This window comes from Heterodontus francisci, chromosome 15 (genome assembly GCF_036365525.1).
Source record: "Heterodontus francisci isolate sHetFra1 chromosome 15, sHetFra1.hap1, whole genome shotgun sequence".
NCBI lineage: Eukaryota > Metazoa > Chordata > Chondrichthyes > Heterodontiformes > Heterodontidae > Heterodontus > Heterodontus francisci.
Window position 1 is genome coordinate 98,245,986 of NC_090385.1, and position 27,229 is coordinate 98,273,214.

The 27,229-nt window shown below is 51.6% G+C and overlaps 2 protein-coding genes across 4 annotated transcripts in view; both read left to right on the forward strand.

Moving 5' to 3' along the window:
* Window positions 1–3,384, forward strand: part of btk (Bruton agammaglobulinemia tyrosine kinase) — a 738,635-nt gene extending 735,251 nt beyond the window's left edge. For all 3 annotated transcript variants that reach the window (XM_068047893.1, XM_068047894.1, XM_068047895.1), the window contains exon 18: window positions 3,013–3,384. In XM_068047893.1, coding sequence (XP_067903994.1) covers window positions 3,013–3,090 — 78 coding nt within the window. In that variant the 3' untranslated portion in view covers window positions 3,091–3,384. The remainder of the gene's footprint in view (window positions 1–3,012) is intronic.
* Window positions 3,385–12,191: 8,807 nt separating this feature from the next.
* timm8a (translocase of inner mitochondrial membrane 8 homolog A (yeast)) lies at window positions 12,192–19,057 on the forward strand. The gene is made up of 2 exons (XM_068047896.1): window positions 12,192–12,426; window positions 18,804–19,057. The coding sequence occupies exons 1-2, from the start codon at window positions 12,310–12,312 to the stop codon at window positions 18,960–18,962; spliced, it is 276 nt and encodes a 91-aa protein (XP_067903997.1). The 5' UTR covers window positions 12,192–12,309; the 3' UTR covers window positions 18,963–19,057.
* Window positions 19,058–27,229: the final 8,172 nt, after the last annotated feature.

The following is a 27,229-nucleotide window of genomic DNA, read 5'->3' on the forward strand; positions in this document are numbered from 1 at the left end:
TGTCTGCCCAATGTGTGTCAGTGGGCTATTTGACCATATTGGGCATCCAGACGGTCTGAGCAGATTGGAAGTTAGAAAATGTAACACCACTTTTCAAGAAAGGAGGGAGAGAGAAAACGCAGAGCGACAGGCCAGTTAGCCTGACATCAGTCGTCAGGAAAATGGTGTAATCTATTACTATGGAAACCTTAACAATGCACTTAGAAAATCATAGTATGATCAGACAAAGTCAACATGGTTTTATGAAAGTGAAATTATGTTTGACAAATTTATTAGAGTTTTTTGAAGACCTGACTAGTAGGGTATATAAAGGGAAGCCAGCAGATGTAGTAGACTTGGATTTCCAAAAGGCATTCGATAGGGTGCCACACAAAATTTTGGTGTGGTTAATAAGCAAGATAAGGGCTCATGGAGTTGGGGTAATATATTAGCAATGATGGAGGATTGGTTAATGGACAGGAAACAGAGGGTACATGAGAACATAAGAACTAGGAGCAGGAGTAGGCAATTCAGCCCCTCGAGTCTGCTCCGCCATTCAATACGATCATGGCTGATCTCATCTTGGCCTCAACTCCACTTTCCTGCCCATTCTCCATTACCCTTCAACACATTTCTAATTAGAAATCTGTCTATCTCCTCCTTAAATTTACCCAGTGTCCCGGCATCCACCACACTCTAGGGTAGTGAATTCCACAGATTCATGACCCTTTGAGAGAAGTAATTTCTCCTCATCTCTATTTTAAATCTGCTGCCCCTTATTCTAAAACTATGACCTCTTGTTCTAGATTGCCCCACAAAAAGAAACATCCTCTCTATGTCTACTTTGTCAATCCCCTTAACCATCTTCTATACCTCAATTAGATCTCCTCTCATTCTTCTAAACTCTAGAGAGTAAAGGCCTAAACTGCTCATTCTCTCTTCATAAGACAAATCCCCCCATCTCTGGACTCAATCTAGTGAACCTCCTCTGAACTGTGTCCAATGCAACTACATCCCTCCTCAAGTAAGGGGACCAAAACTGTATGCAATACTCCAGGTGCAGTCTCACTAATGCCTTGTACAGTTTCAGCAACAAAGTAGGGATAAACCAGTCATTTTCAAGTTGACAGGCAGTGAATAGTGGAGTGCCGCAGGAATCAGTGCTGGGGCCTCAGCTATTTACAATTGATATTAATGACTTGGACAAAGAGACTGAGAGTAATGTATCCAAGATTGCTGATGAGGTGAAGCTAGCTGGAAAGGTAAGCTGTGAGGAGGATACAAAGAGGCTGCAAGAAGATATAGACAAGTAAAGTGAGTAGGCAACAAGATGGCAGATATTGTTACAGACAGGGGGAAATGGTGTTGGTGACTTCCACTTTTCATCCCTCAACTGACTGTAGACAGTGTTTTTTTAATATTGTTTTAGTCCCTGAGTGTTTTAGTGGTCAAATAAACAAACGACAGGATTTCTCGTAGCATTAAAAGAAAGATAAATTATTTATTAAATAATACCCGAAAATATTCACAACCCCACCCACTCACACATGCATATACATGCACACACACAAGAAGAGATAGAGATTAGAGGTCGGCATGCATTTAAGTCCGATTGTTGTAAAAAGAGTTCACTTTGAAATCTTTTTGCTTTTCCGGAAGGAATTTTTAAACAGTGGTGCAGGCCTGCTGTTCCTTTTCTTCGTTCACTGAAGTATTACAGACTCCTCTGGTTAAGACTCAGTCGAAGTCGGTGGTGAGAAACCTGTTACAATTTCTCAGGTGGGGAGTTTTCAAGGTGATCTTGCAATCTGTGCCTCTGTGGTTTTAAAATGTTACAGGCAGGGTCTTCTTCTTGGTTGGAATGTACCTCTCAGCTTCCTGGCTAGCTAGCTTTCTGTCTCTGTCTTTTAGAGAAGTCTCTTTTTAAAGAAAAAAAAACCTTATCAGGCTTGGTTTTAGTCAGGTGACCATAGATGCTCTCCCCTGATGTGTTCATTCAATATCTTTGAACTTGTGGCCATTGTTACATGATAGGGTTTGAATGTGGACTATCTTGATAACGTGGTTTTATGTACCACCTATTATCTTGGCTTTAAATCCAGAGTCTCCTTGTCTGCGAAGGCCTTTGTTAACCCAATTCTTGAAGATAGGAGCCATTTATCATTGAATGGGCTGTTTGGAATTTTAATGTACCTTCCCCAGGACTAGTCCAGACATGAAGATGGGTTTAGTCTCTAACAGTCCCTATGTATATTTGCAGTGCAGGAGAGGTCATCTGCTCTCTTAGTCCATCTTACATCCACCAAAGATGTGTCCATTGTTTGAGGAAGTGTGTGGTTATTCACTTTTGTAGTAAGAATGGAAAAGCAGAATATTTTTTCAAAGGCATGAAACTTTTAAGTGTTGATGTTGAGAGAGACTAGGGTGTACTCTTACAAGGAACACAGAAAGTTACCATGCGGATACAGCAAGCAATTAGGAAGGCAAATGGTATGTTGGCCTGTATTGCAAGAGGACTGGAGTACAGGAATAAGGAAGTCTTTACATTCCATTGGCAGATGAGAGCAGGACCAGCTACTGCTTTATGTGGTTTAGCCAGATCTGATGGTGAGTGGCTAATCCAGTTGTCTACCATAAATATTCAAATCACAGTTCATTGCACTTAAGGGAGTGAAGATTGGAGCAATACCTGGGGAACTACCAGTGTGAGGTAAAGTAATGGTTTTAATGGGAACAGGATGAGGGTGTGATATAACCTGGTATCAGATAGCTCAGCAGAGTCTGGGCATGGAACCTGGGACCTTCACGAGCCCAGATGACACAGTTTGAAAAGAAGTTGTTCTCAGGATATGGGCACCGCTGGCAAGGACCCAATTATTGCCCATTCCTTGTTACTGGGACTTGGTTGACTGTGTGTTTGCTGCCTAATTCGTATTAGTCCCATTGTGTTCCAAGGGAATTGTCTGAAGTAATGCTGAATTCTTTCTTTTGTGCCATTTCTCACCAATCCTTTCACTTTACTGTCTGTTGCAGAAAGCAGAAAATCGCCCGACTTTCAACTTACTACTGAACAGTATCCAGGAACTGGTGGAAGATGACAGTCAGGTGTGAGGGGATTCTCCGCAGTCTCAGCCAGAACTGCTACTGCACAGTCCCCCTTCGCAAGTGTAACCTGTGTTTACCCCTTCGCAACCTTCCTGCACAGTAATGAAATAGCAATATGTAAAAGCTAAGAGATTATCTCTTTAAACTGGGTCTCTCTCCACACACACACACACACCTGCACAGGGACATTCATACATACACAACACAGCCACACATATATAGACAAGAATACACATATAGACACACATATACAGACACATACAGACACACACAAGCACAGACACAGGAAAAAATAAATATTTGATTCTATCTTATTTAAAACAGTGAGCTGTGTGTTCTTTGTGTGTCAGCATACAATCAGGCTAGAACAAGCAAAGCAATAAGGGAAAAATAGAAATTGGATATTTACAATGCTGTGATCCAGAACTCCAGAGGGGAGGAAATCAGGAACTCTCGGGAGAGGGAATCAGCATTCTGAGAGGATCTGGGACTCCGTGTATATGAAAATATGTGTGATTTGGGAACACCAGACAAGAGCAAGGACTACAGAATGAGCTTGGACTTCAAAGGAACTGGAAATCCAGGAAAGAATCAGGAACACCAGGGACCGGATTTTCATATCCCAGTGGCACGAGACTGGTGCAGACGCAATTTGAAAATCACAGTCCTGGAGGTCACCTCCAGAACCTGATGCCTCTGGGACAGTGCGCAATTTTCAATGTGAGGTTGGGGCAAGGGAACAGGGAACCTGTTCGACTCCAATTAAGGGCCCATTAAGTTCATGAAGGAGCTTGTTAAGGGGCACAGGGCTGAGGGGGAGGGGGGGAAATGGGGTGGGGGGAGACCTGGGGGATGGGGGGGTGGTCTGCACTATAATTTTCAATTGGGATTCCGGTCAGCGTGCCCAGTCTGGTGCACGATAGTGCACAGCTGTCGAGTTCACAGTAGGCTGAGGGCAAATTTTGTTATTGGAAGATGAAATGTTTTGGCCCACGGGGATTTTGCACTGATCCAACAGCAGGATCTTTTTTCATTCTCGAAGTGCTGCCTCACCTCTTTATTCCATTGGCTCTCCATGGAGCTGCCTGCTCTCTGTAGCAAGGTAGCAGCTGGCCCCATCATAGCTGCCGCCTGCCTTTGCTGCTCACCCTCTGCAGTCAGCTCCTGCCTCCTGCAGATACTTGGCGCCATTAATTGGGCACCGAGCTCACCTTCTGCCCAATTGGAGCATTAACATTTATAGATCATGTCACGTTAGCAACACAGCTGATGTGGGGGTTGGGATCCCAAAAAGTCATCAGGGAGTCTGGTTACCAGCCCTGTATTGAATATTCAGGCCCAGGCGTATCCTGGTTCTGCATGCTATTAAGAGTATGGAGGGGATTCTGGAACCAACTGCACACTATTCAAAGTGGGTGGGATCTGGTACAGATTGTAATGTCCTGGGATGTCAAGAAACAGACTGCACTTTACTGACGGTGGGTGGTCTGGAACAGACTGTACATTGTTTGGGAGTTCTGGACCAGTCTGTATATTGTTCAGCGGGGTGGGTGGCTGTGTTCTGGATCAGGATTGTCTAACCTTTTCGACTGTATATTCAGCAGGGCAGGGCTGTGTTTTGGACCAGTCTGTAGATTCAGCAGGGCGGAGGGTTTTGTTCTGGAACAGTCTGTAGATTAATGAGGGTGGGGAGTTTTGTTCTGGACAGTCTGTAGCTTTAGCAGGGCGGGGCTTGTATTGTGGTCCAATCTGCATATTGTTGAGGTGGGGTTTGGGTTTCTGCAAGAGTCTGTACATTGTTTAGGGTGGGGTTCTAGACCTGTCTGTATATTGCTCAGGGTGGGGAATTCTGGACCAGTCTATATATTGTTCAGGGCAGGGGTTTCTGGACAAGTCTGTATATTGTTCTGGGCAGGGGTTTTGGGGAGTGGAGGGGATTGAAAGAGGGAGGGGAGTGAGAGAGAGAGGGGAAGAGGTGGAGGGAGGTTGGAAGGGGGGGAGGGGAGGTTGGAAGGGGGGGAGGGGAGGTTGGAAGGGGGGGAGGGGAGGTTGGAAGGGGGGGAGGGGAGGTTGGAAGGGGGGGAGGGGAGGTTGGAAGGGGGGGAGGGGAGGTTGGAAGGGGGGGAGGGGAGGTTGGAAGGGGGGGAGGGGAGGTTGGAAGGGGGGGAGGGGAGGTTGGAAGGGGGGGAGGGGAGGTTGGAAGGGGGGGAGGGGAGGTTGGAAGGGGGGGAGGGGAGGTTGGAAGGGGGGGAGGGGAGGTTGGAAGGGGGGGAGGGGAGGTTGGAAGGGGGGGAGGGGAGGTTGGAAGGGGGGGAGGGGAGGTTGGAAGGGGGGGAGGGGAGGTTGGAAGGGGGGGAGGGGAGGTTGGAAGGGGGGGAGGGGAGGTTGGAAGGGGGGGAGGGGAGGTTGGAAGGGGGGGAGGGGAGGTTGGAAGGGGGGAAGGGGAGGTTGGAAGGGGGGAAGGGGAGGTTGGAAGGGGGAAGGGGGGGAGGGGAGGTTGGAAGGGGGGAGGGGAGGTTGGAAGGGGGGGAGGGGAGGTTGGAAGGGGGGGAGGGGAGGGGTGAAGGAGAAGGGGGGAGGGGAGGAGTGAAGGAGAAGGGGGGGTGGGAGGAGGGGGAGCAGGAGGAGGTGGAGGTGAGGTTGGAAGGGGGGGAGGGGAGGAGTGAAGGAGAAGGGGGGTGGGGGGAGGGGAGTGTGAGAGGGAGGGGAGTGTGAGAGAGAGGGGAGGTGGGGGAGCAGGAGGAGGTGAGGTTGGAAGGGGGGAGGGTTAGAGTGAAGGAGAAGGGGGGGTGGGGGGAGGGGAGTGTGAGAGAGAGGGGAGGTGGGGGAGCAGGAGGAGGTGAGGTTGGAAGGGGGGAGGGGAGGAGTGAAGGAGAAGGGGGGTGGGCGGAGGGGAGTGAGAGAGAAGGGGAGGTGGGGGAGCAGGAGGAGGTGAGGTTGGAAGGGGGGGGAGGGGAGGAGTGAAGGGGGGGAGGGGAGGAGTGAAGGGGGGGAGGGGAGGAGTGAAGGGGGGTGGTGGGAGGGGAGGAGTGAAGGAGGGGTGGGGGAGGGGAGGAGTGAAGGGGGGGTGGGGGGAGGGGAGTGTGAGAGAGAGGGGAGGTGGGGTAGCAGGAGCAGGTGGAGGTGAGGTTGGAAGGGGAGGAGTGAAGGGGGGGAGGGGAGGAGTGAAGGGGGGGAGGGGAGGAGTGAAGGGGGGGAGGGGAGGAGTGAAGGAGGGAGGGGAGGAGTGAAGGGGGAGGGGAGGAGTGAAGGGGGAGGGGAGGAGTGAAGGGGGGGAGGGGAGGAGTGAAGGGGGGGAGGGGAGGAGTGAAGGGGGGGAGGGGAGGAGTGAAGGGGGGGAGGGGAGGAGTGAAGGGGGGAGGGGAGGAGTGAAGGGGGGAGGGGAGGAGTGAAGGGGGGGAGGGGAGGAGTGAAGGGGGGGAGGGGAGGAGTGAAGGGGGGAGGCGGGGAGTGAAGGGAGGGAGGGGGGGAGTGAAGGGAGGGAGGGGGGGAGTGAAGGGGGGGGGTGAAGGGGGGAGGGGAGTGAAGGGGGGAGGGGGGTGAAGGGGGGGAGGGGGTGGTGAAGGGGGGGAGTGAAGGGGGGGTGGGGGGAGGGGAGTGTGAGAGAGAGGGGAGGTGGGGGAGCAGGAGCAGGTGGAGGTGAGGTTGGAAGGGGGGGTGGGGGGAGGAGTGAAGGGGGGGTGGGGGGAGGGGAGTGTGAGAGAGAGGGGAGGTGGGGGAGCAGGAGCAGGTGGAGGGGAGGTTGGAAGGGGGGGAGGGGAGGTTGGAAGGGGGGGAGGGGAGGTTGGAAGGGGGGGAGGGGAGGAGTGAAGGGGGGGAGGGGAGGAGTGAAGGGGGGGAGGGGAGGAGTGAAGGGGGGGAGGGGAGGAGTGAAGGGGGGGAGGGGGAGGGGAGTGAAGCGGGGGAGGGGGGAGGGGAGTGAAGGGGGGGAGGGGGGAGGGGAGTGAAGGGGGAGGGGAGTGAAGGGGGGGAGGGGGGAGGGGAGTGAAGGGGGGGAGGGGGGGGAGTGATGGGGGGGAGCGTCGAGGGGAGTGAAAAGGGGGGGAGGGGGGAGGGGAGTGAAGGGGGGGAGGGGAGTGTAGGGGGGGAGGGGAGTGAAGGGGGGGAGGGGAGTGAAGGGGGGGAGGGGAGTGAAGGGGGGGAGGGGGGAGGGGAGTGAAGGGGGGGAGGGGAGTGAAGGGGGGGAGGGGGGAGGGGAGTGAAGGGGGGGAGGGGGGAGGGGAGTGAAGGGGGGGGAGGGGAGTGAAGGGGGGCGGGGAGTGAAGGGGGGAGGGGGGAGGCGAGTGAGGGGGGAGGGGAGTGAGGGGGGAGGGGAGTGAGAGAGAGAGGGGAGGTGATGGAGCAGGAGCAGGTGGAGGTGAGGTTGGAAGGGGGGAGGGGAGGAGTGAAGGGGGGGTGAGGGGAGCAGTGAAGGGGGGGTGAGGGGAGGAGTGAAGGGGGGGGTGAGGGGAGGAGTGAAGGGGGGGATGGGAGGAGTGAAGGGGGGGAGGGGATGAGTGAAGGGGGGGAGGGGAGGGGAGGAGTGAAGGGGGGGAGGGGAGGAGTGAAGGGGGGGAGGGGAGGGGAGGAGTGAAGGGGGGGAGGGGAGGGAAGGGGGGGAGGGGAGGAGTGAAGGGGGGGAGGGGAGGGAAGGGGGGGAGGGGAGGGGAGGGGAGGAGGGGGGGAGGGAAGGGGGGGAGTGAAGGGGGGGAGGGGGAGGGGAGTGAAGGGGGGAGGGGGGAGGGGAGTGAAGGGGGGGAGGGGGGAGGGGAGTGAAGGGGGGGAGGGGGGAGGGGAGTGAAGGGGGGGAGGGGGGAGGGGAGTGAAGGGGGGGAGGGGGGAGGGGAGTGAAGGGGGGGAGGGGGGAGGGGAGTGAAGGGGGGGAGGGGGGAGGGGAGTGAAGGGGGGGAGGGGGGAGGGGAGTGATGGGGGGGAGCGTCGAGGGGAGTGAAGGGGGGGAGGGGGGAGGGGAGTGAAGGGGGGAGGGGGGAGGGGAGTGAAGGGGGGGAGGGGAGTGTAGGGGGGGAGGGGAGTGAAGGGGGGGAGGGGAGTGAAGGGGGGGAGGGGAGTGAAGGGGGGGAGGGGAGTGAAGGGGGGGAGGGGAGTGAAGGGGGGGGAGGGGGGAGGGGGGAGGGGAGTGAAGGGGGGGAGGGGGGAGGGGAGTGAAGGGGGGGAGGGGAGTGAAGGGGGGGGGAGGGGGGAGGGGAGTGAAGGGGGGGGAGGGGAGAGGGGAGTTAAGGGGGGGGAGGGGGGAGGGGAGTGAAGGGGAGGGGAGTGAATGGGGGGAGGGGGGAGGGGAGTGAAGGGGGGAGGGGGGAGGGGAGTGAAGGGGGGGAGGGGGGAGGGGAGTGAAGGGGGGGAGGGGGGAGGGGAGTGAAGGGGGGGGAGGGGGGAGGGGAGTGAAGGGGGGGGAGGGGAGTGAAGGGGGGCGGGGAGTGAAGGGGGGAGGGGAGTGAGGGGGGAGGGGAGTGAGAGAGAGAGGGGAGGTGATGGAGCAGGAGCAGGTGGAGGTGAGGTTGGAAGGGGGGAGGGGAGGAGTGAAGGGGGGGTGAGGGGAGCAGTGAAGGGGGGGTGAGGGGAGCAGTGAAGGGGGGGTGAGGGGAGCAGTGAAGGGGGGGGTGAGGGGAGGAGTGAAGGGGGGGGTGAGGGGAGGAGTGAAGGGGGGGTGAGGGGAGGAGTGAAGGGGGGGTGAGGGGAGGAGTGAAGGGGGGAGGGGAGTGAGGGGGAGGGGAGTGTGAGAGAGAGGGGAGGAGGTGGAGATGAGGTTGGAAGGGGGGGAGGGGGCGGGGGAGGGGGTGGGGGTGGGGGGTGGGGGGAGGGGGAGGGGGTGGGGGAGGAGTGAAGGGGGGGAGGGGGAGGAGTGAAGGGGGGGTAGGGGAGGAGTGAAGGGGGGGTGGGGGGAGGAGTGAAGGGGGGGGTGGGAGGAGTGAAGGGGGGGTGGGAGGAGTGAAGGGGGGTTGGGGGGATGGGGAGGAGTGAAGGGGGGTGGGGGGAGGGGAGTGTGAGAGTGAAGGGGGGGTGGGGGGAGGGGAGTGTGAGAGTGAAGGGGGGGTGGGGGGAGGGGAGTGTGAGAGAGAGGGGAGGAGGTGGAGGTGAGGTTGGAAGGGGGGGAGGGGAGGAGTGAAGGGGAGGAGTGAAGGGGGGGGTGGGGGGAGGAGTGAAGGGGGGGGGTGGGGGGAGGAGTGAAGGGGGGGGTGGGGGGAGGAGTGAAGGGGGGGTGGGGGGAGGAGTGAAGGGGGGGTGGGGGGAGGGGGAGGAGTGAAGGGGGGTGGGGGGAGGGGGTGGAGTGAAGGGGGGTGGGGGGAGGGGGAGGAGTGAAGGGGGGTGGGGGGAGGGGGAGGAGTGAAGGGGGGGTGGGGGGAGGGGGAGGAGTGAAGGGGGGGTGGGGGGAGGGGGAGGAGTGAAGGGGGGGTGGGGGGAGGGGGAGGAGTGAAGGGGGGGTGGGGGGAGGAGTGAAGGGGGGGTGGGGGGAGGGGGAGGAGTGAAGGGGGGGTGGGGGGAGGGGGAGGAGTGAAGGGGGGGTGGGGGGAGGGGGAGGAGTGAAGGGGGGGTGGGGGGAGGGGAGGAGTGAAGGGGGGGTGGGGGGAGGGGAGGAGTGAAGGGGGGGTGGGGGGAGGAGTGAAGGGGGGGTGGGGGGAGGAGTGAAGCGGGGGTGGGGGGAGAGGGAGGAGTGGAGGGGAGGGGGTGGGGGAGAGGGAGGAGTGGAGGGGAGGGGGTGGGGGAGAGGGAGGAGTGGAGGGGAGGTGGTGGGGGGAGGAGTGGAGGGGAGGGGGTGGGGGGTGGAGGGGAGGGGGTGGGGGGTGGAGGGGAGGGGGTGGGGGGAGGAGTGAAGGGGGGGTGGGGGGAGGAGTGAAGGGGGGTGGGGGGAGGAGTGAAGGGGGGGTGGGGGGAGGAGTGAAGGGGGGGTGGGGGGAGGAGTGAAGGGGGGGTGGGGGGAGGAGTGAAGGGGGGGTGAGGGGAGGAGTGAAGGGGGGTGAGGGGAGGAGTGAAGGGGGGGTGAGGGGAGGAGTGAAGGGGGGGTGAGGGGAGGAGTGAAGGGGGGGTGAGGGGAGGAGTGAAGGGGGGTGAGGGGAGGTGAAGGGGGGTGAGGGGAGGGGGAGGAGTGGAGGGGAGGGTGTGGGGGGAGGAGTGAAGGGGGGTGGGGGGAGGGGGAGGAGTGAAGGGGGGGTGGGGGGAGGGGAGGAGTGAAGGGGGGGTGGGGGGAGGGGGAGGAGTGAAGGGGGGTGGGGGGAGGGGAGTGTGAGTGAAGGGGGGTGGTTGGAGGGGAGTGTGAGAGAGAGGGGAGGAGGTGGTGAGGTTGGAAGGGGGGAGGGGGTGGGGGGAGGGGGAGGAGTGAAGGGGGTGGGGGGAGGGGAGTGTGAGAGTGAAGGGGGGGTGGGGGAGTGAAGGGGGGGTGGGGGAGGGGAGTGTGAGAGAGAGGGGAGGAGGTGGAGGTGAGGTTGGAAGGGGGGGTGGGGGGAGGGGGAGGACTGAAGGGCGGGGTGGGGGGAGGGGGAGGAGTGAAGGGGGGGTGGGGGGAGGGGGAGGAGTGAAGGGGGGGTGGGGGGAGGGGGAGGAGTGAAGGGGGGGTGGGGGGAGGAGTGAAGGGGGGGTGGGGGGAGGGGGAGGAGTGAAGGGGGGGTGGGGGGAGGGGGAGGAGTGAAGGGGGGGTGGGGGGAGGGGGAGGAGTGAAGGGGGGTGGGGGGAGGGGGAGGAGTGAAGGGGGGTGGGGGGAGGGGGAGGAGTGAAGGGGGGGTGGGGGGAGGGGGAGGAGTGAAGGGGGGGTGGGGGGAGGGGGAGGAGTGAAGGGGGGGTGGGGGGAGGGGGAGGAGTGAAGGGGGGGTGGGAGGAGGGGAGTGTGAGAGTGAAGGGGGGGTGGGGGGTGGGGGGAAGGGGAGTGTGAGAGAGGTGGGGGGAGGGGAGTGTGAGAGAGAGGGCAGGTGGGGGAGCTGGTGGAGGTGAGGTTGGAAGGGGGGAGGGGAGGAGTAAAGGGGGGGTGGGGGGAGGAGTAAAGGGGGTGTGGGGGAGGAGTAAAGGGGGGGTGGGGGGGAGGAGTGAAGGGGGGTGGGGGGAGGGGAGTGTGAGAGAGAGGGGAGGTGGGGGAGGTGAGGTTGGAAGGGGGGAGGGGAGGAGTGAAGGGGGGGTGGGGGAGGAGTGAGGGGGGGTGGGGGAGGAGTGAAGGGGGGGGGAGGAGTGAAGGGGGGGGGGAGGAGTGAAGGGGGGGGAGGAGTGAAGGGGGGGGTGGGGGAGGAGTGAAGGGGGGGGTGGGGGAGGAGTGAAGGGGGGGGGTGGGGGAGGAGTGAAGGGGGGGGGTGGGGGAGGAGTGAAGGGGGGGGGTGGGGGAGGAGTGAAGGGGGGGTGGGGGAGGAGTGAAGGGGGGGTGGGGGAGGAGTGAAGGGGGGGTGGGGGAGGAGTGAAGGGGGGGTGGGGGAGGAGTGAAGGGGGGGTGGGGGAGGAGTGAAGGGGGGGGTGGGGGAGGAGTGAAGGGGGGGTGGGGGAGGAGTGAAGGGGGGGTGGGGGGAGGAGTGAAGGGGGGGTGGGGGGAGGAGTGAAGGGGGGTGGGAGGAGTGAAGGGGGGGTGGGGGAGGTGTGAAGGGGGGGTGGGGGAGGAGTGAAGGGGGGGTGGGGGAGGAGTGAAGGGGGGGTGGGGGAGGAGTGAAGGGGGGGTGGGGGAGGAGTGAAGGGGGGCTGGGGGAGGAGAAGGGGGGGTGGGGGGGAGGGGAGTGTCGAGAGAGAGGGCGAGGCGGTGGAGGTGAGGCTTGGAAGGGTGGAGGGGGTGGGGGAGGGGGAAGGGGGAGGAGTATAGGGGGGGTGGGGGGAGGGGAGTGTGAGAGTGAAGGGGGGGTGGGGGAGGGGAGTGTGAGAGAGGGGAGGAGGTGGAGGTGAGGTTGGAAGGGGGGGTGGGGGAGGGGGAGGTTGGAAGGGGGGTGGGGCGAGGGGGAGGAGTGAAGGGGGGTGGGGGGAGGGGAGTGTGAGAGAGGGGAGGAGGTGGAGGTGAGGTTGGAAGGGGGGGAGGGGAGGAGTGAAGGGGGGTGGGGGGGGGAGGAGTGAAGGGGGGGGTGGGGGGGAGGAGTGAAGGAGAGCCGCTGCTCCCAGGATCAGCACGTGGTTCCTGGCGGCTGTCATGTTGCAGTGAGTGGGCGGGGCGATGCTGTTTCCGCTTCCGGGTTGACTGGCTGGTTGTGTGAAGGTCGAAGAGGAACCGGCGGCGGGAGTTCGGGGAGCTGGTCCGGGAGCGGGAGCAGAGTCGAGCGGCGGGAGGCGGGGATGGACTCCCAGGCCCAGGCCTTGGCGGCCGATCCGCATTTGCAGCAATTCATCGAGGTGGAGAGTCAGAAACAGAAGTTCCAGCAGCTGGTCCACGGCCTCACCGAGCTCTGTTGGGTAACTAGCGATAGTTAATATAACCAGTAATTAACTAGTGATGGTTAACCCAGAGCACGGTCAATGGGCTGTATTGGGTTAATATATAATGTGTTACTGCTGCAGACCCCAAGCTCATTCCCGCTTTGTTATTTGACATGTGCCGGATAAGCAGTAACTCGGGTTCTTACCAAGGCCGCTGGAGTGAAGGGTACATAGGGGCCGGCATTGGGAAAGCCGATGTGCAATTTCCCCTCTGTTTTTCGGGGTCAGTGCACCAACACAGTACGCGGGAAAGTCCACCCTTTCCAACAAGCCATTCCCGGTGGAGATCGGACACTGAACTCGGGAGCAAAACGTGTGTGACTGCAGTGACCAAGAATCCCATTATAGTGAATGGGGAAGCTGTCACCGAGGCAAGGCAGCATTTCTAACAGCAAATGGCAACCTGAATTCACGCTGAAATCCAGGAGAATGGAGCCTGCTGGTTGCTAAAGTGTCAGAAAACAAAGCTTTTACTGTATCTCATTTTTTTCCCTCTTCTGTCTCCTTTCCTCCTCCTGTCGCCGTTCACTTCTTGGCTGTTGCTCTCCCTGCTCACTACCCCATCGCACAAATCACTGACCCTCTCCACATTTCCAGCTTCCATTCACGCACAAGGCTCTTGACGTTGTGCCATTGACCGAAATTTGTTTCATAGGTGGTGCTACCTTACCTCTTGCTGAAGCCTCCCTGCCTGCCTTATACTCCACACCTGCTGCCCCACATGCTGATGCTGTTATCACCAAATCACATCTTGATCTCTTCCCTTCTCCTCATTCATCCTGCTCCACCCCTCCTGCCTCTTCCTGTAGTTCTCCCCATGCCCCATTCAAGTTTCTTCCCGAGATTTCCTTCCTCAGCCTTTGCACCAAGGGAATCCTCATTCTCACTGATTTCAGCCTCCATCTTAACTTGCCCTCTCTCCTCTGAGTTCACTGAACTCCTGTCCACCCCTAATCGCTCCCTCTGTATAAACCCCCAAACCCTTGATCTTGCCATCTGATTGGCCTTTTCTCCTATGGTTTGGATCACTGATAGATCCATCCCTGACGACTTGTATTTCTCACTACCCACAACCTCTCAGCCCACTTCCTTCTGATTCCACCATAGGAAAAGAGCCCCTGGACCTGTCATTGGACCTGGCTAACCACATTCGGACCTCGCTCTTCTCACCAAACCTGTTCATTACTCTAGGATCTTTTGCATCTTTGTTCCCTATAGATTCAACTGATGCAATGCTCTTCTGGCCAGCCTCTCACCTTGCCCCCTTTGTAAACTTCAGCTCATCCAAAACTCTACTGTCTGCATTCTCTTTGACCAAGCTGTTGATCACCTGTCCCAATATCTCCTATGTGGCTCAGTAATAATTTTTTTTCTGATAATGCTCCTATGAAGCACCTTGGAACATTTTACTATGTTAAAGGCACTATAGAAATGCAAGTTGTTGTTGGACAGCAAAGATAACCCCATCTTCAGACATTGGAAAGACTGAAGCCACTGTCTTCGGCCCCCACCACAAACTCCATTTTCTTGGCATCGCCTCCATCCTCCTCCCTGGCCACTGTCTGGCTGTAACAGACTGCTCACCTCCTCAGCGTTCTATATGACCCTGTGCTGAGCTTCCCTCATCAAAGAGATGCCTTCCTTTCACTTATTCTCCCCTGCTTTGTTAACTGGAGCTATTCTTTTTGCTTCCTCTGAAATATCAATCTAACTTTCCGAATTTCACTGAACAAGTGGCCCTGCTGCTCTGCTGTCTCTTAGTAAAGATCTGTCACCCTGTGCACTTCTGAGAGTCTTGTTGCAGCTATAGAGTACACTGTGTTCTGTACTGCTCTCTGAGGCACAAGGGAAACCTCCAGTCCTAGAAAGGTTAGAGAGAAACCTTGGGGGCTGATCCGAAGTATCTGGGCATCCATTGCTGAATAACGGGTAGAAAAACATCCCTCTTCACTTTTGAGAGGAATTGGCTGAGTGTGACCCTTGTATAGCTATTCGAGATAGTGGGGGCAATAGAAAGCATTCAGACTGGTTCAATTTAAACCAGAACTACAAGACAGAGACATGGGAGCAAACTGGGGCAGAGCTGATGACAGCAAGCATTTTTCACAGTGATCACCACGTGGAATGAGCTCTGAACTTGGAAGTGAGATGAGAATTACTCAATCAGCATGCAGTTGGACGCTAATGGGGAACCTGAATGTTCTGTGGAAAGGTGAGCTGAATGGAGCTTCCTCACCTATATTCACGAGATGGGATGAGGACCCTCCTCACTTTTCCTGGGTCTGAGAATGGGATGGGGTAGGAGAGCTGGATTCAACAGCAGCGGTCTGCAGCCAGGGAGCTGAATAAGAGTTGCACAGGAGGCCCAATCTGCACATTTAAAGAAGGACTTCACCTTCCTGCAGGTGCCCCACTTGCCTGTTCCATAGAGCAGGACACAACGCGAAGGCACCGGGATCAGAGAGCTTAAGTGAGTGTCCTCATTTTAACTGCCTCCTAGCAGGTTTGTGCAGGCAGCAATGTAGCGCAAGGAGAGTTTATCTCCTAGCCTGGAACCTGGTTCCAAGGATCAAAGAGCAGTATGTGTTTGTTTGCTGCACCATCTGCCCTAAAGATTAATTTTTAACAGGTCATATTCCAGAATTTCTAAAATGATTTCTGTTGACGTGTGAGGAGGCAGAAGCCAGTGAGAGGTAGAGGCAGTGGTGTCAGTGCTTTCCAGTACTTAACGTTCCTGGGAATGTGCCAGTATTTGCAAGGGTCCCCCTGGGAGTGTAAGTGTTTGCCCTATGTATGTCATTTATTTGCAGAAAATCCCTGTGAACATGTCGGTGTTTGCAAGGGGTCCCCGGGAGTGTGTCCGTGTTTGCAGGAGATCCCGGGAGTGTGTCAGTATTTGCAGGGGACCCCTGGGGATTGTGTTGTTTGCATTTTAAATGTTACATTGAAATCACCACACGGAACCATTCAGTCCAACTTGTTTCCCCTCTTGAGCAGTGTTCTAATCCCAGGTTCCTGCCCTATTCTCCTATTCCTTCATCACTCTTTCCCTCAACCACCTGTCTGCCCCATTCTTAAATGTTGACATTGTCTCTGTTTCTTAGCACATGTGTGCCATCACTCAAACTGCCTATTTTCACTTTTGTAACATTGCCCAACTCCACCCTGTCTCAGCTCATCTAGTGCTGAAACCCTCATCCATGCCTTTGGTAAAGCTCTGGTTTAGGCCCCGACTGGAATATTGCATCCAGTTCTGATCACCACAATTCGGGAAGGCTGTGAGGGTCGTTGAGCGGGTGCAGAGGAGATTTATCAATGGTTCCAGGGAGGAAGATGGAAGGCTGTTGAGCAGAGCATTGGAATAGAATCAGTCATTTATGGCACAGAAGGAGGCCATTCGACCCATCAAGTCCATGCCGGCATTTTAGTTACAACTGGGTTTGTTCTCCTTAGAACAAAGGTGATTGTGGGGAGATTTAATCGAAGTGTACAAGATTATGACAGGCTTAGGTAAGTTAGAAAGGGAAAAGCTGTTCCCATTACCAAATAGTACAAGGATTAGGGGACAGAGATTGGGCAACAGATGCAGGAGAATGTGAGGAAGAACTTTTTTATGCAGCGGGTGGTAATGAACTGGAACTCGCTGCCCACAAGGGTGGTAGAAGTGGAGATGATCAATGACTTCATGACCTGAGAGAAACAGACTTGCAGGGCTACAGGGATCGAGCTGGTGAGTGGGACTGACTGCGTAGCTCCACGGAGAGCCGGCATGGACTTGATGGGCCGAATGGCCTCCTTATGTGCCATAAATGACTGATTCTATTCCAATGCTCTGCTCACCAGCCTTCCATCTTCCTCCCTCCATAAACTTGGAGCTCAACAAAACTCCTGCTGCCTGTATCCTAAGTTGCACCAAATCCCATTTACCCATAACCTGTGTTCGCTGACCTGCACTGGTTCTTGGTTAAGCATAGTCTTAGTTTTAAAATTTTCATCCTTGTTTTCAGATCCCTCCATGGCCTTGTCCCTCCCTATCTCTAGTCTCCTCCAGCCCTACAACCCTCCAAGATATCTGTGTTCCTCTCATTCGGCCCTCTTGTGCATCCACAATTTTCATTGCTCCGCCATTGGTGGTTGTGCCTTCCGTTGACTCGGCCCTAAGCTCTGGATTTCCCTCCCTAAGCCCTCGGCCTCTTTATCTCTCTCTCTCTCCTTTAAGACACTCCTTAAAACCTACCTCTGTGACCAATCTTTTGTCCATCGCCCTAATATCTCCTTATGTGGCTCAGTGTCAGATTTTGCTTTATAATGCTCCTGTGAAGAACTTTGGGACATTTTACTTCATTAAAGGTGCTATATATATGCTAGTTCTTTAATCACTAACTCCAGCAGTACATTCCACAGCCTCATATATAAATAAGATTTCTCCTGTTTTCTGGCCTAAATCTTTTACATTTAATCTTCTATTTACCTTCCTTTCTATAATCTCTGGAAACAATCTGCTTATATCTACTACCTTACAATTTTAAACAGCTTGATCAAATTGTGTCAAACTCTGCATTGTAATTGCACACAATACTCCAACTGTGGTCTGTCTTAAGGTTTATATAGATTCACAATTACATCTTGACTTTTATATTTTACATCTCTTAAGCATAAAGCATCAGTTACTATGCTTCCTACTTTTGTATCTTCTGTCAAGTTGGACATTGTCTCTTTCGGCTTGTATCCAAATGATTGAACTGAATCTGTGGGACAACACAACCCACTTCCAACCAGTCCCAGAAACTGCCCTTAATCTTATTTGCTACCCTCTCCTCAATTCTTAATGCTGTAATCTTCTCCTATGTGGTACATTGTCAAAAGCTTTCTGAAAGTCCACAGCACATCTGCTGCATTTCCCCCTCTGCCATATCTGGTACCTCCTCAAAGAACTCAGGTTTATCAAGCACAAAGGGATTGGAGTATAAGTGTAAAGAAGTTTTAGTACAATTATATAGGCTCTTGGTGAGACCACACCTGGAGTTTTAGTTTCCTTACCGAAGGAATGATATACTTGCCTTAAGAGTGAATGCAACAAAGGATTATTAGATTGGGATGAGGGATTGACCTATGAGGAGAGATTGAGTAGGCTCGGCCTAAATTCCCTAGAGGTTAGTAGAATGAGAGGTGATCTCATTGAGACATATAAAATTCTTAAGGGGCTTGCCAGGGTAGATGCTGGGAAAATGTTTCCCCTTGTTGGGGAATCTAGAACTAGGGGTCACAGTCTCAGAATAAGGGGTCAGCCATTCAGGACTGAAAATCATTGAAATTTACAGCACAGAAGCCAGCCAATCGGCCCATCGTGCCCATGCCAGCTGACAAGGAGTCATCTAGCCTGATCCTACTTTTCAGTTCTTGGTCCATTGCCTTGTGGATTACAGATATATATATATATATAATATTCTGTTCACCCTCCCCCCTCAACGTCCTGTAGCCACTCAGTGACATCCTTGACTCTGGCACCAGGGTGGCAACGTACCATCCTGGAGTCACGTCTGCAGTTGCTGTCTGTTCCTGTCAGATCCCCTACCACTATTACTCTTCCATCCTCTTTCTCCTCCACGCTGTGCAGCTGAGCCACCTATGGTCCTGTGGATTTGGCTCTGCCTGCACTCTCCAGAGGAACCATCACTTGCACCAGTATTCAGAACTGAATACCAGTTATGGAGAGAGATGCCCTCATGGCGTCCCTGCCCTGCCTGACTGGACCTGCTTGTCCTTGTGGTGGTTACCATTCCCTCTGGATTCACATTTTTGAGTTGAGGAGAAATTTCTTCACTCAAACGGTTGTATAGCTTTGGAATTCTCTAGCCCAGAGAGCTGTGGCTGCTCAGTCGTTGAGTATATTCAAGATAGAGATTGATAGATTTTTGCGGTCTAGGGGAATTAAGGGATATAGGGAACATACAGGAAGGTGGAGTTGAGGTCAATCAGCCATGATACTGAGCAGCAGAGAAGGCTCGAAGGGCTAAATGGCTGACTTATGTTTTTATGTTGATTGCTTCAAATCACCTTATGTAGAAATGTAATAATCTCACCTTGAAAGATTCCAAATTGCTCCCTCCTACAGATAGTGAATGAACTGGCCTGCAACCACCAGATTTGTTCTGTCTCCCTATTTGAAAGTGGTCACTTTCATGCCCTCTGACTCAATGTTCTTTGAAATATCTGGGGCCTCTGTTACCACCTCCCCCATTTCCCCCAGAAACCTTGGATGTGTCACATCAGATCCTACTATTGGCCCTCCTTTAGCTTCATCGTGTTCTCTATGCTTTCCTGTTGATGCTATTTGTCCTCTCCCATGGCAGGATAAATGTATGGATAAACCAGGCCCACGGCTCGACAGCAGAACAGAAACCTGCTTTGTAAACTGTGTGGAACGTTTCATTGACACCAGCCAGTTCATCCTCAATCGGCTGGAACAGACACAGAAAAGCAAGATGTCGCCAGAGAGCTTGAGCGACTGAGCAGGTGGACGTTTACTGAGGATCGGCAATATGGAGGATCTGCCTTGCACGTGGCACGGTGTGGGGTACGCACATTGCAGGATGGGCAGCATTGCTCTACAGGTGGGGCACAGCTCTGCAGGACCTGCTACCCCATGGCTGCTCTTAAAAGGACCTTAACTCAGGCTAACATGTCTCTGATAACTGAGTTTCCTATATGATTGTCATACCATCCAGAAATAAAACACGGTGGCATTTTTAACACAAAATTCTGCAGTCAATACGATAAAGCATCGTGGGAATGTTTCAAGTACTGTCTTCTGGATGAATACTTAATTCTTCTTTTAGAGAGACAATGTCCATTCAGATTGGTGTTAGTTGGTGATACACCCACATAATGCCAGATTGGGGTTCTATGTCTGTGATTTTCACAATGAACTGACAGGGGTCTGTGTCTGATTTTCACAGTGACGGAACGGGGATCTGCCTATGATTTTAATAGTGATGAGATGGGAGTCTGTGTCTAATTTTTACAGTGATGGCATGGGTCTGAGTCTGATTTTAAAGTAGTGACAGATTGGGGGATCTATGTCTGTGATATTTCACACAGTGATAGGATGGGGCTTTAGGTCTGCAATTCCCTACACATGCACAATGGGAGGGATGGGGACGGGTAGGAACATAGGAGCAGGAGCAGGCCATTCAGCCCATCGAGCCTGCCCTGCCATTCAGTATGATCATAGCTGATCTTCCACTTCAATGCCTTTTTCCCCACGCGATCCTCGTATCCCCTTATGCCATTTGCATTTAGAAATCTGTCAATCTCTGCTTTAAACATACTCACTGATGAGCTTCCACAGCCCTCTGGTGTAGAGAATTCCAAAGATTCACAACCCTCTGAGCAAAGAAATTTCTCCTCATCTCTGTCCTAAGTAGCTTCCCCTTATTTTGAAATTATGTCCCCTGGTTCTAGACTCCCGAACCAGGGAAACATCCTAGCTGCATCTACCCTGTCTATCCCTTTAAGTATTTTGTAGGTTTCAATGAGATCCCCTCTCATTCTTGGAAACTCTAGAGAATACAGGCTCAATTTCCCCAATCTCTCTTCATGGGTCAGTCCTGCCATTCCGGGAACAAGTCTGGTGAACCTTTGTTGCAATCCCTCTTTGGCAATAATATCCTTACTAAGGTAAGGGGTCCAAAACTGCACACAGTACTCCAGGTGCCGTCTAACCAAGGTTCTGTACAACAGAAGTAAAACTTCACTATTACTGTACTCAAATCCTCTTGCGATAAAGGCTAACATACCAATAGCCTTCTTAATTGCTTGCTGCACTTGCATGTTAGCTTTCAGTGACTTATTGACTAGGACACCCAGGTCCCTTTGTATGTCTACACTTTCCATTACTCTTACCATTTAAGAAATACTCTGCACATCTGTTCCTACCAAAGTGGATAACCTCACATTTTTCCACATTATATTCCATCTGCCACGTTCTTGCCCACTCACTAAGTCTAAGTCCCCTTGAAGCCGCTATGCATCTTCCTCACAACACATATTCCCACCTAGTTTTGTGTCATCCGTGAGCTTGGAAATACTACATTTGGTCCCCACATCCAAATCATTGATATATATTGTGATCCCTGCGGTACCCCACTAGTCACAGCCTGCCAATGCGAGAATGACCCGTTTATTCCGACTCTCTGCTTTCTGCCTGTTAACCAATCTTTAATCCATGTCAGTATATTACCTCCTATTCTATGCTTTAATTTTGCTAACCAACCTCCTGTGGGGGACTTCATCAAAAGCCTTCTGAAAATCCAAGTATACCACGTCCACTGACTCCCCTTTATCAATTCTGTTAATAACATCCTCAAAAAAACTCCCAGCAGGCTCATCAAACATGATTTCCCATTCATAAATCCATGTTGACTGTGCCCAATCAGATCATTATTATCCAAGAGTCCATTTATCACATCCTTTAGAATAGATTCTAGCATTTTCCCAACGACTGATGTAAGGCTAACAGGTCTGTAATTCCCTGTTTTCTCTCTCCCTCCTTTAAATAGTAGGCTGACATTTACGACCTTCCAATTTGTAGGAACCGCTGCAGAATCTATAGAATTTTGGAAATGATCACCAATCCATCCGCCATCTCCATAGCTACCTCTCATCATTCTGGATGTAGACTTATGGGGACTTAACAACCTTCAGCTTCATTAATTTCTCCAATACAGCCTTCTTACGAATACTAATTTCCTTCAATTCCTCATTCTCCCTAATCCCTTGGATCTCTAATTATGGGAGATTTCTTGTTTCTTCCTCAGTGTAGACAGACAAAGTAATCAATTCGCTCATCTGCTATTTCTCGATTCCCAATTATAAATTCTCCTGACTCTGCCTGTAACAAACCCACATTTGTCTTAGCCAAATGTTTCCTTTTTCCATACCTATAGAAGCTTTTACAGTCAGTTTTTATATTTTTTGCGAACTTATATTCATAATCTATTCTCCCTTTCTTTATTGGTTTCTCCCTGTCCTCCTTAGCTGTATTCTAAATCCTCAGGTTTGCTACTATTTCTGGCAACTTTATAGGCGTTTTCTTTTAATCTTATACAATCTTAACTTCCTTTGTTATTCATAGTTGACTGCCTTTACTTTTGGAGTTTTTGCACCTTGAAGGAATGTACAGTTGCTGTAAACTATGTAATATTTCTTTAAAGGCTATCCATTGCCTATGTACTGTCATACCTTTTAATGTATTTTCCCAATCCACCTTGGCCAATTTGCCCCTCATATCTTCATAATTTCATTTGTTCAAATTTAACACCATGGCTTCAGATTGAACTACCTCACTCTCAAACATAATGTAAAATTCTATCATATTATGGTCAGTCATCCCTAAAGGTTCTTTTACAACAAGATTATTAATTAGCCCTTTCTCAGTACATAGTACTAGATCTAAAATAGCCTGTTCTCTAGTCGGTTCCTCAACATACTGCTCTAGAAAACCATCCCTAACCCACTCTAGAAACTTGTCCTCCACAGCATTAGTCCTCATTAGGTTTACCCAGTCTGTGTGCAGATTGAAGTCACCCATGATTACTGTATTACCCAAGCTTCTCTAATCTCCTGCTTAATACCATGCCCCACACTACCACTACTGTTTGGTGGCCTATAAACAACTCCTACCAATGTTTGCTGCCCCTTGCTGTTTCTTAGCTCTACACAAACAGATTCCACATTTTGTTCTTCCGATCTGAGATCCTCCCTTACTAATGTACTGATCCCATCCCTTATTATCAGCACACCACCACCTCCTTTTCCTTTTTGCCTGTCCTTCCTAAATGTTGAATATCCTTGAATATTCAGTTCCCAGTCTTGGTCATCCTCTAGCCATGTTTCCGTTATGGCAATTAAATCATACCCATTTACCTCTATTTTGGCCTTTTAAATCATCTATCTTGTTTGGAATGCTGCATGCATTCAGGTAGAGTGCTCCTAACCTTGTTGTTTTGATATTCTATATTCTAAGACTAGTTTATGCTTGCCTTTGTTTTGCCTGCCTTCAAATGTCACTTGCTACTTTTCTACCTCCTGTTACCAGCTTTACTTCCTTCCAGTCTGAGCTATCCCTCAGGTTCCCATTCCCCTGACAAGCTAGTTTAAACCCTCCCCAACAGCACTAACAAATCTCCCTGCGAGGATCCTGTTCTGGTCCTGTTAAGATGTAGTCCATCCACCTTGTACAGGTTCCACCTGCCCCAGAACCAGTCCCAATGCCTCAGAAATTTGATGCACTCCCTCCTCCACCAATTCTCCAGCCACATGTTCAATTGATCAGTCCTCCTATTCCTATGCTCACTAGCACGTGGCACTGGGAGTAATTCTGAGATTACTGCTTTGGAAGTCCTGTTTTTTAATTTCCTTCCTAACTCCCTAAAATCTGCTTTCAGGACCTCATCCCTCTTCTTACCTATATCATTGGTAACAGTGTGGACCACGACCTCTGGCTGTTCACCCTACCCCAGAATGATGTCCTGCTGCTGCTCTGTAACATCCTTGACCCTGGCACCAGGGAGGCAACACACCATCCTGGAGTCACATTTCCTGCCACAGAAACGCCTGTCTGATCCTGACTATCAAATCCCCTATCACTATTGCTCTTCCACTCTTCTTCCTCCCCTCCTGTGCAGCTGAGCCACCTGTGGTGCCATGGACTTTGCTCTGGCTGCACTCCCCTGAGGAACCATCACTCTCTCCAGTATCCAAAATGGAAAACCAATTAGCAAGCAAGGTAGACTCAGAAGACTCCTGCACTGCTTGCCTGGTTCTCTTAGACTGCCTGGCAGTCACCCATTCCCTCTCTGCCTGCATGCTCCTAACCTGCGGTGTGACTACCTCCCTAAACGTGCTATCCACATAGTCCTCAGCCTCGCAGATGCACAACAGTGACTCCGGCTGCCGCTCAAAATCCGAAACTCGGAGTTCAAGCTTCTGCAGCCAGTGACACTTCCTGCGGATGTGTTCATCTAGGATACGTGGTGTGTCCATGACATCCCACGTACTGCAGGCTGTACATTCCACTTGGCCCAGCTGACCTGCCATAACATAACTTTAAAAACTTTTTATTACAATGAGAAGTAAAATAACTTACCAGTTACTCACCAATCTGCTTCTTCCCCTGCACCGAAGAGAGAAGCAGCGACTGGAGGCTGAAAAAAGGTAGAAGAAAGGAGCCTCTCCCTCATGCACCAAATTCCCACTTTACACTCTGTGCGCTCAAATTTACTTAATTTATAGTTCCCCTCCTTACCGAACTCCCTCAATTACCAAACTCCCTTCTTAACACTCCGTGCCCTCTGGCAGCACTCGGGGTCTGTGTATGTGATTCCTGCACGTAGTGATGGGATGAGGGTTGTGTTTTTCTCTATTCATTCACAGGATCTGGAGATTGTTGGCAAGGCCAGCATTTACTTCCCATTCCCAAGGTAACACAGAGTAAGCCGATGAGAGTGTTTCGAGGACTGAGTACTACATCAGGATTTTGATGCATGTGCAAATTCGGTGGAGGGGGAGAGGTGCTTTTTAAAAAAAAAAAAACCTTTTGTTCAACCTCCAGTAGCTGGTGAGTGTTCTTTTGTCTTCAAGCCAGGGATTCTAACATGCTATAACTTTAGCTGAGTAAATTCATAACTAATTGACTAATTAAATAAATTAGGTTAGACAAACATGAAAGGGATGGTGATGTGCCTCGACAGCAACATGTGGGAATCTGTGGAATGCATTGCTGTCCCGAACAACTATATCTGCAGTCAGTGTCTTTGGCTCAGAGTTGTTGAGCTGGAGTCCGAACTGCAGACATTGCAGAGCATCAGGGAGGGGGAGAATGACCTGGACACTTTATTGCAGGAAGCAGTCAGACCCCTTAGGTTAGGTAGAACTTTAGAGTTGGTCAATGTTTAGAGACAGAAGGATGTGACTGAGTCAGGCAGGTATGGGGATCCAGGATGTAGTGCTGGAGGAGCCTCAGCCCTTCACTTCGACTAACAGGTACAAAGTGCATGCTAGCTGTGTGGATGAGAATAAGGACTGTAGGGTGGATGAGCAAACTGACCATGACAACATGGTGCACGATGGCATTCAAGTTGGGGGATTGAAAAGGAATGTGTTAGGGCACAGTATAGTCAGAAGAATAGATGCTGTTCTCTGCAGCCATCACCAGGAGCTCCTAAGGTTGTGTTGCCTGCCCAGTCCCAGGGTTAAGGACATCTGGCGGCTGGAGATGAAGTGGGAGGGGGAGAATCCAGTTGTGGTCCACGTATGAACCAATGACATAGGTAGAACTAGGAATGATATTCTGCTGAGAGTGTGAGGAGTCAGGGCTCAACTTAATGCAGAACATCAAAGGTAATAATCTCTGGATTGTTAACCGAGCCACATGCCAATTGGTGTAGGGTCAAGCAGATTAGAGAATTAAACATATGGGAAGAAGGGGTTTCTATTCATGGGGCACTGGCATCAGTATTGGGGGGAAAAAAAGGAGCTGTTCCGTTGGGATGGGCTCCACTTAAACTGGACTGGGATCAGTGTCCTGGCAAATCATAACTAGGGCTGTGGATAGGGCTCTAAACTAAGAGCGGGGAGGGTTTGGGTGAAGGGAGATTTAGAAATGCAAAGAGAAAAGTCAAGGCATAGAACAGTCTAGCGATATGGGTAAAGACAAGCAGAGTGAGACAGGAAGGGACAGAGATTTTAACAGTAATTGTGCATCAGCGAGTAAGATCTGTGCTGAAAATAGTAAAAAAGTGAAATTAAATGTTCTTTTTCTGAATGCACAATGCATCCACAATAAGGTAGATGAACTAGTGGCATAAATGGTTTAGATCTAATCGCCATGACAGAGTCATGGTTACAAGGTGATCAAAGTTGTAAAATAAATATTCCAGGTTGCACAATATTTTGAAAGGACAGAATAGCAAAGGAGGAGTGGTATCTCTGATAGTAAAGGATGACTTAAGCGCATTAGTCAGAAAGGATCTTGGCTCAGAAGATCACAAAGTAGAATTGGTATGGGTGGAGATTAGGAATAACGAGTCTGAAAACACTGTTGGGAGTAGTTTATATGCCCCCTAACAGTACTTATTATTGGAGCTTGTAACAAAGACAGTGTAATAATTGTGGGGGGACTTTAATCTTCATGTAGACTGGACCAACCAAATTGCCAAGGGTGCTTTCATGACAGTTTCCTGGAGCAATACATTGTGGAACCAATTAGGGATAAAGCTATTTTAGATCTTGTATTGTGTAATGAGGCAAGGTGAATTAGTAAAAGATCCACTGGGGAAATGGTGATAAGAGAATTGAATTCCATGTTGAGTTTAAAAGCGACATACTCCAATCACAAACCTATGTAACTGGCTTTGTTTAAGATTCTTGTATGAGTGAGGTTGATTGGGCAAGTAGACTAAAAGGCATGCCAGTAAATAAACAGTGGGAAGCATTTAAAGAAGCAATTCAAAACATTCAAGAAAAATACATTCCATTGAAAAATAAAAACTCAGCAAGAAAGATCCAACTGTGGTTTACTCAGGAAGTTGAGCATATCAGATTTAAAAAAGCTGATAATATTGCAAAGAATAGTAGCAAGTCTGAGGATTGGGAGTGTTTTAGAAACCAGCAAAGGGCCACCAAAAATTGATAAAAAGTAAAAAGAGAGTAAACTAGCTAGGAATTTAAAACAGATTGTAAGAGCTTTTACAAGTATATAAAAAGGAAGAGTATCTAAAGTAAACATTGGTCCTTTAGAAGCAGAGACAGGAGAAATTATAGGAATTGAGGAAATGGCAGAGACATTGAACAAATATTTTGTGCCTGTCTTCACATGAGTTACATATCAGAAAGAAGATCTGGGGCGAAAGAGTGAGAAAATTGAGGTAATTAATATCAGTAGAGGAAAAAGTATTGGAGAAAGTTAAGGGACTAAAATCTGACAAATCCCTGGGACCTGACTGCCTACATCCTGGAGTTGAGATAGCTGCAGAAATCGTGATGTGCTGGCTGTGATTTTCCAAAATTCCCTGGATTCTGGAACAGTCCCAGCTGACTGGAGGTTAGCAAATGCATCACTATTCAAGAAAGCAGGGAGAGAGAGCGAGAACACAGGGAACTACAGTCCAGTTAGCCTGGCATCAGTCGTGGCATAAGTGCTGGAATCTATTATGAAGGAAGTCTTAACAATGGACTTAGAAAATCATAGTATGATCAGGCAATGTCAACATGGTTTTACAAAAGGAAAATAGTGTTTGACAAATTTATTAGTTCTTTGAGAATATAACTAGTAGGGTAGAGAAAGGGGAACCAGTAGATGTAGCATACCTCATTTCTGAAAGGTATTTGATAAGGTGCCACACAAAAGGTTAATAGGCAAGATAAGGGCTCATGGAACTGGGGGAATGGATAGAAGATTGGTTAACAGACAGGAAGCAAAGAGTAAGCTTAAATGGAGCATTTTCAAGTTGGCAGGCTGTAACTAATGGAGTGCTGCAATAATCAGTGCTCAGGCCTCAGCTATTTACAATCAATATTAATGACTTCCAAGAGACAGAGTAAGGTATCTGAGTTTGCAGGTAATACAAAAGTAGGTGGAAATGCAAGCTGAGGAGGACACAGAGGCTGCACAGGGATATAGACAGTTAAGTGAATGGGCAACCAGGTGGCAGATGAAGAATAATGTTGGGAAGTGTGTGGTTATTCAGTTTGATCCTAAGAGCAGAATATTTTTTAA